General features: G+C 35.9%; 1 protein-coding gene across 1 annotated transcript; it reads left to right on the forward strand.

Annotated features, from left to right (window-relative positions):
• Positions 1-10237: 10237 nt before the first annotated feature.
• Positions 10238-12442, forward strand: LOC129258227 (allatostatin-A receptor-like). The gene has a single exon (XM_054896538.2). The coding sequence runs from the start codon at positions 10352-10354 to the stop codon at positions 11621-11623; it is 1272 nt and encodes a 423-aa protein (XP_054752513.2). The 5' UTR covers positions 10238-10351; the 3' UTR covers positions 11624-12442.
• Positions 12443-14978: the final 2536 nt, after the last annotated feature.

Consider the following 14978-nt stretch of genomic DNA (forward strand, 5'->3'; position numbering starts at 1 on the left):
AGGTCCGTTGGAGTTGATTGGAATAGTGCGCATTGAATTCATTATTCTTTAAGCAAAGGTGACATACAAGGCTATCTGAAGGAATTAATATACTGATCTAGCATTACCACTTTTTATCTATTAGGTCTAATCTTTTTTTGCGGAAATATTGTAAAGTGCGTTCATGTTCAGAACCGATTTAAAATATCTACACACACAGAATTGCTTTATACAAGTATAAAATTTATACAACCACTGGTTATCCCGTGCCTCCGCTAATAATTGGATAAAACTTAACCAACTGCAAGTTGTCGAAAGTTTATACAGCAATTGCTTAAATGTTTTAAGCAATAATAAGATAAAGGTGTTATACAATTGTATTGCTTAAACTTTTAACTTTAGGAGTTGGTTAAAGGAGTTGCATAAATATTAGGCCGTTATTGGTTAACTTGAATATTTTATTCCACACTAATTGCTTAAATTTTTAATATTGTTGTTTAAAGAGGTTATTAATATTCTCCGAACCTGGGGACTTGATGTCCTGATTGGGCAGTTTAAAGGTGAGTAGTTTACCGTATATTTGAGCGTAGTGTTCACCGTAGTTTCAAGAACAAAATACTGTAATTTTTGTGATTTTATTTTCTGAAATTTGAGTTGGTTGAAGGAGTTGCATAAACATTAGGCCATGTTTGGTTAATTTTATTGTTTTAACCACAATAATTGCTTAAATTTTAGGAACTTTATTGAGAGGATGTTTGTATTTTAATCCATGATGGTTAGTTTCACTGTTTTAACCATACAAGTTAGTTAAAATTGTATATACTGGAACATTGCAATGAAACACCATGCACTCAATCAAGATGCGAATTTGACATATTTTGATAATAAACAAATTGCTTTCAATTTACTATTTGCTTGGATCCACTATTTTACAAAGAGATCCTCGATCAAGCCCTAGGCCTAGGGTACTCGGTACGGTAGTTTAACGTCACGTTGGCCTCGCTCGTGGACGCCAGCCCATGCCAGAGGCATGACGCAATATTATCGTCAAATTTCAGAAAATAAAATCACCAAAATTACAGTATTTTGTTCTTGATACTACGGTGAACACTACGCTCAAATATACGGTAAACTACTCACCTTTAAACTGCCCAATCAGGACATCAGGTCCCCAGGTTCGGAGAAGTTCCTCCACCGGGCACGCCATTTTCCTTTGATCGCCAATTTCCAATCGACGATCGAAAGAAAAAGTGACGCCATCCTTTGCGCGCGGCACGAAACAGCGCGAAACCGCAATCATGACTCATTTTTATGCAATGTTGAATCCTTTCATTATTCTTTGGCGCGAAAATATTGGTCACGTGACTCATTTTATTCAATGTTGAAGGCTTTTATCAATATATCGATAGATTTTTTTTATTCAACACAAAGTTATAAAGCAACTATATGCTCTTTATACAACTTCCGCAATTTTTATACAATTTTATTTTAACTTATCCAATTTTGTACCGCGTTTTGTGTGTGTATGATATCCCTACGGGGGTACCCATAGCTGAATATATTTTCGTTTAAATACATAGAGTAACATATACCGAGAACTATAATTGAAGCGAAGTGAAGAGAAGAGATGATTTCAGCTATACGTGCTAAATGTGCTCTCTTGGATTCATGATTTTTTTGTCAATTTTCACTAATACCTACTTGGAATAGACTTTTACTTGGCATGTAGGACTCTTCTAGCACATCCCAGAACTTGGATCACGAGGAAATATCATTGAGGAATTAGTTATGTGTGATAGATTTTTTGTGAATAACTTGCCTTACCCTGGTCTTCAGTCCCACCAACCCACTCCCATGCTGTATGTTTATACTGCATGCACCATAGCTCGCTACTAGCTACATGTAATCTATACCGTGTATAGTCTGTCCTTGTGAGGAATTCCCCATTGCTAAGGAATACAGTGTGTCTCATTGTTGTGTGTGGGCTCTGGTGAGATCTGTGTGTCGTAAATCTGTGGCTTGGTCATCTACTATAGTCCTACTACTCATTCTCATCTTCAACATGGCTCCTAGGGGAAATAAAGAGAAAAAGGAAAATGAGGGATCCACCGCTTCTTTGGTGTCCCTGGTTTTAGCGGACCTTCTTGGAGATGGCAGGCTGGTGGAGCTAGTGGCTTCACATATCGACACCAAGCTTGCCAGACTACAAGAGGTCATTGACCGACAGGAGGCGAAAATTTTTGATCTGGAGAGTCACCGGGATGACCAGAAGATGGAAATTCGGTTGCTCAAAGAACGACTCGCCCGGAAGGATGATGAAGTATCAAACTTGAAAAGGGACATTAACACCCAAGAACAGTACAGCAGGCGGAATTCTCTGCGCGTCTTTGGGGTTCCAGAGCACACAGGAGAGACTGCTGAAGATTCGGTTATTAAGTTGGTAAAAGAAACACTACAAATTGACATCAACGGCCATGACATTGACAGATGTCATCGGCTTAAGTCAAGAGCACCAAAGAGAAACCGGCAGGGTGAGGTGATCCCTGACCCCATAATTGTGAGGTTTGTAACCTACAAAAAAAGATCTGAGGTTCTCTCCCAGCGTCGGAAGCTGGCCAATTCCAGGCGGTCCATTCAGGAGGATCTTACGGCAGCTAACGCCAAGCTCCTGAAGGACACCAGAGATCATCCACGTGTCAAGGATGCCTGGACCCGTGATGGCCGAATTACAGCCCTGATCCCAACCAATGACCCAAACAGAGACATGAAGAAACTCATTAACTCTAAGACCGATCTTGACTCTATTTGAAGTGACTATGCTACTCCGCTTTCTATTTGTTAATCTCGTGTTCACTTTTCTTTTCCATACCCTGTTAAAATTCCATGTATCTGGATTGTGCATTGTATTATTATTTTTATTTTTTGTATCTTTTTGTCTATACTCTTTTTTTTCATCCTGCAGTAGTTTAGTATTTAGTTTTTTATAGTTTGTATTCTAATATGAGTATGAATTTATTTGCCTATGATCGCGCTTGTGTGCTCATAATTCTCATGTTTTCTCTTTTTGTAATGGAAATTTCTTTTTCACCATTTGTTTTCTGGTTTCCTTTTTACTATGTAGCACTATTTTTGCTCTATCATCTGTTCTTGTATCTCGATGACTCAAGTCCCAAGTGATATTGATGGCCAGGGAGAGAATGATATTGCTGATTTCCTTAATTCTACCATGGACTCTTTCGTCTACACTGTTGATGATAATTTTGAAACTATATTGCCTTCGTCAGAGTACTTAACTATTGACAAATTTAAAAATGGCTTTGTTAATGACAATTCATTTTCATTGTTTCATCTGAATATTCGTAGTATTAATAAAAACTTTGATCACTTGAACATTTTATTGCAAGAATTGGTTACCAAATTTTCAGTTGTAGGCCTCTCTGAAACATGGCTCTCAGATAATAGTAACCTTTATTCTCTTCCTGGCTACCACAACCCAGTCGTCAACTGCAGGCACAACAAAACTGGCGGTGGAGTAGCATTGTTTATCTCCTCAACCTTAGAATATCGTGTTACACCTGATCTGAATGTAATGAATCAGTCTCTTGAAACAGTTTTTGTTGAAGTGGTTATCCCTGGTCAAAGTAATTTCATTGTCGGTGTTGTTTACAGACCACCCCAAAGTAGTGTTGAGAAATTTACAGATGAGCTACAAGATCTGCTGTCAAATCCTGTACTTAATGGCAAGAGGGTTTGCTTGTTAGGTGATTTCAATGTAAACCTTATGCAGTATGGTTCCAATGCATCAGTGAATGGTTTTTTAGATGCTCTTGCTTCTTTAAATCTTGTCCCGCTTATCAATAGACCTACGCGTGTAACCGAAAATACTTCAACATTAATAGACAACATTTTCTCTGTTGGTCAACCATCAATAAAATCATCGATCTTAATTTCTGATATTTCAGATCACTTTCAAGTAATTGCTTCTTTTCCATTAAGTATAAAAAACTCAAGGAATATGAATGAAAATATTTTTTCTCGTAATTTTGGCTTTGAAAATATGCAAAGATTCAAGTGTGATTTAAATGCAACCGATTGGAGTGTTGTCTTAAATGAGTCTGACGTTGAAATAGCTTACAACAAATTTCTTGAATTGTTGACAACTCTATATGAAAAGAATTTCCCTCTCCTAAGCAAGAAACAAAAAGATAGAAGAAAATATCCTCAGATGCCTTGGGTATCCAAATCTTTATTGAAATGTATCAACAAGAAAAATAAACTATTTTGTAAGTTTAAACTAAGGAGAACATTAGGAGCGAAGCAGAAATACTCTTGCTATAGGAATATTTTAACATCTTTACTACGAGACGCTAAAAAATCATATTATGATGAAAAGTTTAAGTCAGTCTTCAAAGATATGAAGGGAACCTGGAAAATTATAAGACAAACGCTAAATTCAAAACAAAAGAGTCAGGGTCCCTCTAAACTTTTAGTAGATGGGGTTTTGACTGAAGATCATGTACAAATGAGTAACGCTTGTAATCAATTCTTCTCATCAATAGGAAATAAATTGTCATCTAGTCTTCCCGCAAGTCAAAAACTCTTCCATGATTACCTTGGTAATCGACTTTCCTGTTCATGTTTTTTTACTCCTTTCGTTGAAAAGGAAGTGATTGACATTGTTCATAATTTGAAAACAAATAAGGCTGCTGGGTATGATGGCCTATCTAATAAGCTTATTAAAGAAGTTATTGATGTTATTGTTTCTCCTATTACTCATATATTCAATTTATCTATTGTATATGGAATCGTTCCTTTGAGTATGAAGATAGCCAAAGTTGTGCCGATTTACAAAAAGGGAAACCCTCAGGAAATTGGAAATTACCGGCCCATCTCTCTTCTTACATGTTTTTCAAAAATTCTTGAAAAGATAATTTCTGTTCGTGTTATGAAATTTTTGAAAATTAATAATATTCTCGCTCCTGAACAATTTGGTTTTCGTGAAAAACATACCACCTCTCATGCTCTGTTACATTTTATTGACAAAATTTCTTCCGCAAAAGATAATGGGCTACATACTGTCGGTATATTCCTAGACTACTCCAAAGCCTTCGACACAATTGACCATGACATCCTTTTGTATAAACTATCTTTCTATGGATTCCGGGGTAAGGTTTTGGAGTGGTTCAAGAGCTACCTCTCTGATAGAAAACAGTTTGTATTTTTAAATGGTGTTAAGTCTTCTATGCAGTCAATTACATGTGGAGTGCCACAAGGTTCACTCCTTGGACCTATCTCATTTCTCATATATATTAATGATTTCCCTCAGTCTTCAAAAATCTTTTCATTTATCCTGTTTGCAGATGACTCAAGCATATTTTTTTCTGAAAAGAACCCCTGCAATTTATTGCAAACTATCAATTCAGAATTGATTTCTGTTAACGAATGGATCATTGCTAACAGGCTTTCCTTAAATCTTGTTAAAACAAACTACATGTTATTCAGCAACACCCTAGCAACATTGCCAGATAATATTACAATCAGTGATGTTCAGATTACTGAAGTCTTGAGTACAAAATTCCTTGGGGTACACATTGATAGTAAGCTGAATTGGAAAGTTCACATATCTTATTTATGTAAACTTCTTTCCAGAAATTCAGGAGTCATTAATTCATTGAAGAGTATATTCCCAAAAAATATTTTATGCATGTTGTACTCAACTCTCATTTTGCCTTACTTGAATTATTGCATCCTTGCCTGGGGTAACGCTGCTAAAGTTCATTTAGATGGGTTATTTAAAGTCCAGAAAAGGGTAATTAGACTAGTATGTGGAGTAAGTTCACGATCTCACACAAATATTTTGTTTTATGAAAACAAGTTCCTTAATTTACATGACATATTTGATCTCAACCTTGGTTGCATTATGTATCAATTAAATAAAAGAGAACTTCCACTTGCCCTTGATTCATTATGTGTTAGAAATGACCAAATCCATTCTTACTATACAAGACAAGTTTCTTTTCTCCACTTGCCATTGGTCAAACTATTGTTCTTTGCTATTTACTTGTATCCCAATAATCAACTGTTGTTATTGTTGTTGCTTGATATTGGAATTGAAACGAAATAAAGATTCATTCATTCATTCATTCATTCAACAACGTTGATTTTCCATCAAAATCCGATGGAAAAACTAAATCGAATTCAATTCATTCAATCACGATCACAGGGATTTGTTGACCAAATTCGAATGAATATAATTTCACATTACAAAATATACAACAATAAGCAGGCACATGACACAATTAGCTTGCTCAGTAAAGACATGCATTCAACTATTTAACCGAAATATTAAATAACATTAAAATGTTATTACTTTGTAACATGCGCTTCCGAGCAAAATTTCATGTGGTACGGTATGATTGAGTCCAGACTTGTCTAATATTGGTAGGCGGTATTATTCATCCACATTTAAAACCAGTTGAGGATATAATATAAAGACTGTTTTTATCAAACAATTTTATCGTATTAATCCTATAATAATGATAAAAAAGTTAGAAAGATGGAAGGGCGTAGTGCGAGAACGACAGCTTTGATTTCCAAAAGTGATTACTGATGAACAGGCGAATATCTCGATGATCAAATAATTTGTTCGCGAAGCACGAGTAATTTTTTGTTACGTACTGACCTGAAACGGGAACATTTAAGAATAATAAAACTGGGATTATCCGACAATTTTTTTCCGCTTTTAATTGCAGAGATACGGGCAGTTAAAATAATTTCCTACCCCAACCCTTCCTGCTTATTTATTTATACCCAAGGTTTGAAACTCCTTACCCCCCCCCCACCCCCACCCCATCAGTTGGTGATATTCGTCATCAGTCATTCACTAACCCTCAAATGGGTAGACCACCCTCATAACAGATATTATAATCCTACTCCGTTTACAGGCAAGAAGAGCAAGATATTTCGGCTCGCGCTTCGCGCTCGCATTATCTTTCCGTCCCTTTTTTGCCTCCCTAAAACCTAATATTTCATTCTTAAAAGACACAGGCATCCACTTCCACAACGTTATAGATAATCATGTTTTTACGATTTTTTTAAAGTGGCCCCAATACGAAAATTCATAGGTGCCGTTCGACCACCCTCCCCCCCCCCCCCATCCCCCCTTCGCCAAAACGTAGGGAGCGTGTCATGAAAAGTCTTGTCGGACGTTTAACCAACAAGTCCTGTTTTAACCGAACTTTTCCACAGTTACAGTGCTTCTCGGTCAATCTAAATCAAGTAAAGTTGTCAGATCTGACAACTTGTTGGACAACTTATTTTTAAATGAAACGCTCCACTAGATCCGCCTATACGAATAGTATGCAACTATAATCGCTTCTTAACAAAAAATTATTTTGGCTGTCAATGTTTAAAGAAGAATTGATGAGGGTTTGATTAAATTCTTGCAAAGAATAAGGGAATTATGAATTTTCATTTCTTTTAACGTCATATGCGAGCACTTTGTAATGAAATAGGATGAAAATAGATATATTTCTTATAGAAGGGGATATGAAATAGTGTGTTTGGAGATAACCACCGCACAGATAATAGTATTTTAAGGAATTCATATCACAAAAAATATGGAGGAGCTACTAGTTTGTGACGTCACGAAATAAAAAAAAACTTAAAACATTCATGCCTCAGTTATTTTTCTACCGAATATGATCAAAGCTTTGCCAGTGTTATTTTTTCTTCTGTCATTTTTTTTCTCCAGATTTTGTAAAGAACAACTTAGGCCCTTAAAATCAGGCCCCTATTATCAAAGTGATCATCTTTAAAAAAATAAAACATATCACTAATAAACAACCCATAGAATTGCCATTTCGCGGATAATTCATGGCCATAGGGAAAATCAGTCGTTACCAATTTGGTCATTAATACCACTTTTTCTCCAACCATTACACATTTTTTTCAAAGATTAACCCTGTGGTTGCTTGTTAATATTTATTGAAAAAATACATAGTATCCATTTGTACAAGCACTAAAAACCTTGTATCAATACACAACAAAAAAAGTAAGTCCCCCTTAAACAAAGATCCATAATTTCCAAACCAAAGCAAGTTTTTAATATATTTTTACATGAGCGTGTAGGCAATTTTATAAGCTACCCTCTGAGTAAATGTTATGGACGTATTTTATGTCATGCTTCAGTGAGCACCGCCAGAAGGCAAAATTGTCACTTTTCAAAAGTCACAAGCCAAATATGATGATTTTGATTCAACTTTATTGGAACGAATTACACATTCTCATCATGAAAAATAATCAGAAGGCTGGTAAAAGGTACTTTCTAAAAGACGATACAAGTTTTTTTGCTAAATATCACGGATGAAAAAACACAAGTTAAAATTTGCTATAATTAGATTTTTTCACATTTCTATTGATAAAAATGATCGAATATAATGACAGTTATTTCGGGGAAGAGTATATTCAACAATATTCATCATTTCATGGATCAATGAACATTTAATGAAAGCAAAAAATATGAATTTCAAATATCATAGGCAAGGATTGGTTCATTTTGGTAACTGAAATGATCTTTTCTCCACTTTTTTTTGTTATGTTCATGACCAATTAAAATTATTCAATGATTCATATGTGTTTAATTAAAAAATCACGCTTGGATGAACACGTGGAATGAGATTAGATCTTTTTTACGTTATTGGAAAAAATGCAATTGCTAACTTTGGATATCTGTCACAGACTTCCTTCCATAGTTCATTTGATTTGATTTTTGTAAAAATCCCGATGTCTAATGCTTCAGTAAGCACACAATTTTCGAAAATTATGCAAATGAGAAGACAGTTTAAGGCCTTGGCCCCACTCTGTGCCGTATCGAATGATTATTTTGGTGTGCGCGCTTTTTGGATAGTATTAATCTGAAGCCATGTGCGAAGTTTCATGAAAAAATTGATGACACAAGTAACAATAACCGTCCATGAAACAAACCTTCATTTCATTTTTTTTTATTTTGACTTCCTCTCTCATAGACATTGTGCACACTATGGGTGCATGTGTTTAAGAATAGGTGACCCCTTATTCATTATGGTGGAACTTTTTTTTCAAGGCTGTCTTTAGCAATGTCATTTGACAGTTATGTTTTTCAACCTACGGGCAGAATTCTGTGCAAAAATCAAATCGATTTGTTTATTTATGGATGAATGAGCAGGCATCAAAGTGGGAAAAGGGGCATTTTCAATGTCACAGACTCATTTTGAGTGGTGATAAAGTGAATGAAAGGGCAAGTTCGGTTTCAAATGTGACTTAATTGCTGTTGTTTTTATCATCCATCAGTTTTATCACCACACACTCCGAACTTTTCACATTTTCATGGTTGAGCGAGCACATTCAAAAACTTGGAATGAATTCTCTTTATACTGCATAAATGTATTCTTTTCCTAACAGTTTCTCAGAATCAGTTGAATTTATGGACAAATCAGTGGTGGGTCCAGAACTTTAAAATGGGGAGTGGCCGAGTAATTGGGGAGAGGCACCAACATTTTCCAATTTTAACACGTTTTCAACAAGTTGTAGGGGAAACTGCCATAAACCCCTATGATGATACGTCACAAAACATTGTGCTCATTCAACCATAAACATACAAAATTTTTGTGTGAGGTGGCCAAATGATGGATAGTAAAACAGCTTTAACACCATAAAATTCACCTAAAAACAACTTAGGCCCATTTTTGTCTTTACACAATCAGAACAACAACTCTTGTGACTTTCAAAAAATTGTCATTTTTAATTCAATCTTTGATTACTCATGCACGACTTAACTGACCTCATTTTTTTTCTCAGGAGTTACTTAATGAGTGTAGAAAACCACCTACGAAATATCATATTTCAAAATTATTCCGTTTAAAAGTTACAGCAATTTGATTTAGGGGTGACTTACTTTTTTGTTGTGTATATTTGGTTATTTCAGACCAAAAACCCCAATGTAATTTACCGCACGAATCAATGGTAAGAAAAGCTGCGGGTATTCCTACGATCTGGTCATTTTTAAACAAAGCTATGATAGCTTTCCAATCCTTTTTCCGCTCCACAAATATTTTTAAGCCCCAAAATATTACCGTAAGATGATCATGATTAAAAAGATAGGAGTTTGTCTTACTTTTGGATTATAAACATAATAAAACCTCAGTATCATCATTGACCTAGTCTCTTCATCATGTCTTGTTTATTTCCTCTAACCATATTAACGTGTTTTTTTTTTCCAGGTTTTCCTTGATGCAAAATCCCGTCGCATTATCTCCATTCATCATTGTTCTGAACCTGATGATTCGATATTCCATGTTAAGACTTAAGAAGTCCAAGGACTAAACACGTAATCATGAGGAAATCTGATAAACGGAGCGCTGGGCGGTTGATGCTTCGCCTTACTTTGCTCTCTCTGGTCATCGTAGTTAACTCATCTCAGCAGTCAACAACCCAATCACCAGAGGTCTCTCTAGAAGCCTCGACTGGGGGCTGGAGGTCTAGCTCAGACAACAACGAAGGTACAGATGAGATTTCCTCCCAACCATCACAACCGATTAATCCGACAACTCCGAGTACATCAAGTTACGATCGCACTGACTCGTTGCAAACTTTGATCATCCAAGAATTCACTGGCGAGTTTACCACCGATGACACGACAACTTCCCAACCTGCCACAGACTTGGTCGTCAGTGTGGATACAACTATCTGGGTGTGGCAATTTTCATGGACGTGGGTAACCATCCTTCAGTTAATAATTTCCTTGATCGGTATTCTTGGAAACCTACTGGTTGTCGTTGTAATGGCAGGTCGAAGATCCTCAGCTAGTTCGACGGACATTTTCATCGGCGCACTCGCCATCTCTGACTTGCTGACATCAATCTTCAACATCCCCATTCCAAGAGCACGGCAGGTCCCTGACATCCTTCCTGGTGTGTTGTATTGCAGGCTCATCTTTACTAGTTGCTTGTCATGGATCTGTGTTATATCCTCGAGCTACATCTTGGTTGGTGCTTCTTTCGAGCGCCTGACAGCGGTTGCCTACCCTTTGCGCATCAAGGAAATCTTCACAAACCGCAGGGTTTGTACTTTCATCGTAGTAGCGTGGGTGTTCTCGTGTCTTTCGTGCTCCTATTATCTCATTTCCATGATCGCGGAAACTGATCTCCTATCCCGAATCTACTGTGTGCCCTCCAATTCCCATTCTTCTTTACTACAGTTGTTCAACATGTTCAATTTCACCATCCGATTGCTCATTCCCGTTGTTCTGATGTTGGGTTCCCAGATAGCTATGGCATTCCTACTTCATCTACGGTCGAGAAAAATGCAACGTGTCATAGCTCAAGGTTCCAACCAGTGCTATCATATCCTCGCTAGGAATCGTGTCATCAAGATCTTGTTGGTCGTCATCATTATCTACATCCTTTGTTGGGCTCCAAGCCAGATTACATTTGTAGTCATCTCTTTTAAAGGAGCAGTTAGGGCCAGAGCCTACGTTGTTGGAACCGTCCGACAGATTCTCAACCTATTCACGTTCATTAATTCGTCCATCAACCCCTTGATATACGCAGCCCAATATCCCAAGTTTCGTTCTGCCGTGAAGGATGTGTTTGCAGGTACGGTATAAAAGCACATAACGTTGTTCGGCATCGATAATTCATAACGCTCTCGGCATACTTAAAGCATGGAGCTATTAAGCTCTATGCTTAAAGCTTTAAGATTAGTGTTGACAAAGCTGGCGAAAAGGCTTAATTGGAGTTAGAATTCGATTTTTCATTAATTTCGGTTTCACATTTACAAAAATATTATAAACAAAATGAAATAAAGTTAAATATATCGCAAAAACATAGCAATAATGATAACAGTAGCAGAGATAATAGATCGGAACTTACAAGATATGACCTCAGTTGATTTTGAATATATAAAAGGGAAACGGAGGGGCTAGCCCAAAATTGCCAATCTTGTATAAGAGGCACTTAGCCCCCTTAACCTAGTTTCGCAATGAAAACTTAACGAGCATAAAATCATTGTCGGAATGATAATAAGTGAATAGTTTATATTTTCGAAAATATCATCATTTGAAGAAATATGAGTGATGTAAGAATACGATAAGAGTAAAGAGAGGTATACAGTTAGAGGACATTGGGTTGAGGTGCAGTGTAAATAAGCTTGACAAAACAGTTTATACTTTGTAATAATTCTACAAAATTATACATTTTAAAGCAAATGACGATAAAACTATTGACAAATCTTTCTGCTTGAGTAAGTAACAATCCTTTTAAAAGTGATTTGCGCTAAAATTATGAAAAAGTTAAAAAGAATAAAAGTAAACGTTAATCATGAAGAACGCATGAACTATTACTAAGAAGATTGATCTAAAGACATATTTACCTTTCTAAATATGTTTCCTTAGACCAAAGAATAATCCCTCGAGCCAACTAACCCCCCCCCCAAAAAAAAAAAAAAAAAAAAAAACCTAGACAGTTTTCTGTTTTAACATGTAACAGTGATTCCCATGAAATGAAAGGTTAGATTTTGTCAGTTGTTATTTCTGGTCATGCCTGCAGAAAGTGTCCGGAAACAAGAATGAAATGAAGTATGATTGTAAATCCCCTTTAAATAACAAAACTTATAATAGAAACATGCTGAAGATGTCAGAAATGAGCTTGTATTTACATTAATTTGTTTATATATGTTATGTCCTCAACAAAACCAGTCGGCACAGACAACCCTACACTCTTAAAACAGATCAGTCAAATTGACTAGACCAGTAGTCAGTTGGGAGCAACTGATATGGCAATCACTGATAGTCACATTTCTGACATAAACCTCTCAAAAAAAGTTTGGAAATCTGTGTTTGGCCATTAATTTCTCCCAACTCCAAAATTTACACAACGCACATTTTACATCATTCAAAAGATAATTTAATTTTATTTAAAATGATACCATGCTTGTTATGATCATGCCATCTTAAAAAGAGCAGGATTTAAAAGGATTGGATGAGGTATGAATTGAAAAGCTGCAAAACGAGCAAAAAAAAGTTTGGAAATCTGAGTTTGGCCATTAATGTCTCCCAACTTCCAATTTTAGACAATGCATATTGGATATCATTCAAAAGATCATTTAATTCTCTTTTAAATGATACCATGCTTGTTACGATCATGCAATCACGAAAGAGCAGGATTCAAAAGTGTTGGATGAGGTCTGAATTGAAAAGCTACAAAACGAGCAGAAATAGTCATGATGGGTCAATACAGAACATGATTCCTTTGTCTGTGCCAATAGAGATGAAAATCCATTCAAATGAAGCCCCTGCTTCTCTGTCGTGATGGTTCTGTGAGATAACATGGTTTGAGTCGTGGTTTGAAATACCCATGCATGTTTGTTTGTTTGTTATGTGTTTGCTTGTGCAGAGGTGTGTTTTATTCCATGTTAATGTTGATGTTAATGTGCATGAAAACAATTAAAAGAAACCGCTGCGAAACCCACTCATCACCACTGATAAAACAGTGACTTTCAATATTGTGTCATTTTGCAACTTTTGAATTTTGACCTTGCCCCACATTTCAAGGCACTGCACCTCCAAGTGAACGATTATCACATCATGGGTGGTATCATTTAAAATAAAATTAAATAATTTATTCATAAATATTAATTACATATTGATATTTACCAAAAAACCGATGAGGAATTGTTGATCAAAGTCAAAAGAAGCCGCTAAGAAACTTACTCATCACAACGGGAAAAAACAGTGACTTTCAGTATTGTGTAATTTTGCAACTTTTGAATTTTGATCTTGCCCCACATTTCAAGGCACTGCACCTCCATGTGAACCATAATCATATCATGTAGGGTATCATTTTAAAGAGAATTAAATGCTCTATTTATTAATATTAATTACACATTGATATTTACTAAAACCGAGGAGGGAATATTGATCATAGTCAGATTTCCAAACTTTTTTTGAGGAGTTTATATTCTAGTCAGAAATAACTCTGTTCTAGTAAAATATGACTAGAAAATAGTCAAATATGACTAGAATAAGAGTTGCACCCAGCTGACCCTATTAACTAGTTATTTTTGACTGATTTGTTTTTAGAGTGTAAAAATTAAGTTTACCTAGGGTTAAAATGCTTCTTTTGGTAGAAAACTGTTTAAGTTGACGTCCAGAAGATGAAGTCCTCATTTTCTCATTTGAATTAAAAGGGCATATTAGAAATACATCGCACACAGACTTTTATGCTTCTCTTTCGTCTCCTTTTTTTCTTCATCTTTCCTTTCCCTTTTTCAACTTTTTTTCTTACGTTTCCTTTATGACAGGAGCGATCGCCCCCTGCCGCTGGGGCGCTACCCAGGGCCTGTCAACGCCTATATCATGATTTAGCCTCGACCTTAAAGGGGTACTAACAATTATGTATAAATAAATAGAGTAAAATTCACTGAGCAAAACTCTGACAACTTCATACAACATAAAAAAGTTACTGAATTTTTAGGTTTATCAAAGTGTTATGAAAAGTGTTATGTTATGAATGATTCTGTTACTACAACCGAAACCAACACATCTTTTAACAGCATTGCTAGTGACCAAAATCATATTTTGTCTAGTCATTCTTTAGGTTTTTTGCACATCAACGCTAGAAGTTTAAATAAATCATTTGATTCGATTGGATTACTCCTTTCCAATATTAACAATTACCCCTTCTCTATTATCGGTATATCAGAAACTTGGCTGCACAAAAACTCACCACCTCTATTTAACATTGATAATTATCAAATGATTCGTTCTGACCGTGAGCATGGTAAAGGGGGTGGCGTTGCCTTGTACACGCGCAATGATATACATTTTAAAGTAAGGGCAGATATACATATCCAAGGCACGGAGGATATTTTCATTGAAATTTTAAACAGTAAAAATAAAAACATAATCGTAGGTAATGTGTACAGACCCCCAAATGGTGACATTGATTTGTTTTTAGATAAGC

The sequence above is a fragment of the Lytechinus pictus genome, chromosome 4 (assembly GCF_037042905.1).
Source record: "Lytechinus pictus isolate F3 Inbred chromosome 4, Lp3.0, whole genome shotgun sequence".
NCBI classification, from domain to species: Eukaryota; Metazoa; Echinodermata; class Echinoidea; order Temnopleuroida; family Toxopneustidae; genus Lytechinus; species Lytechinus pictus.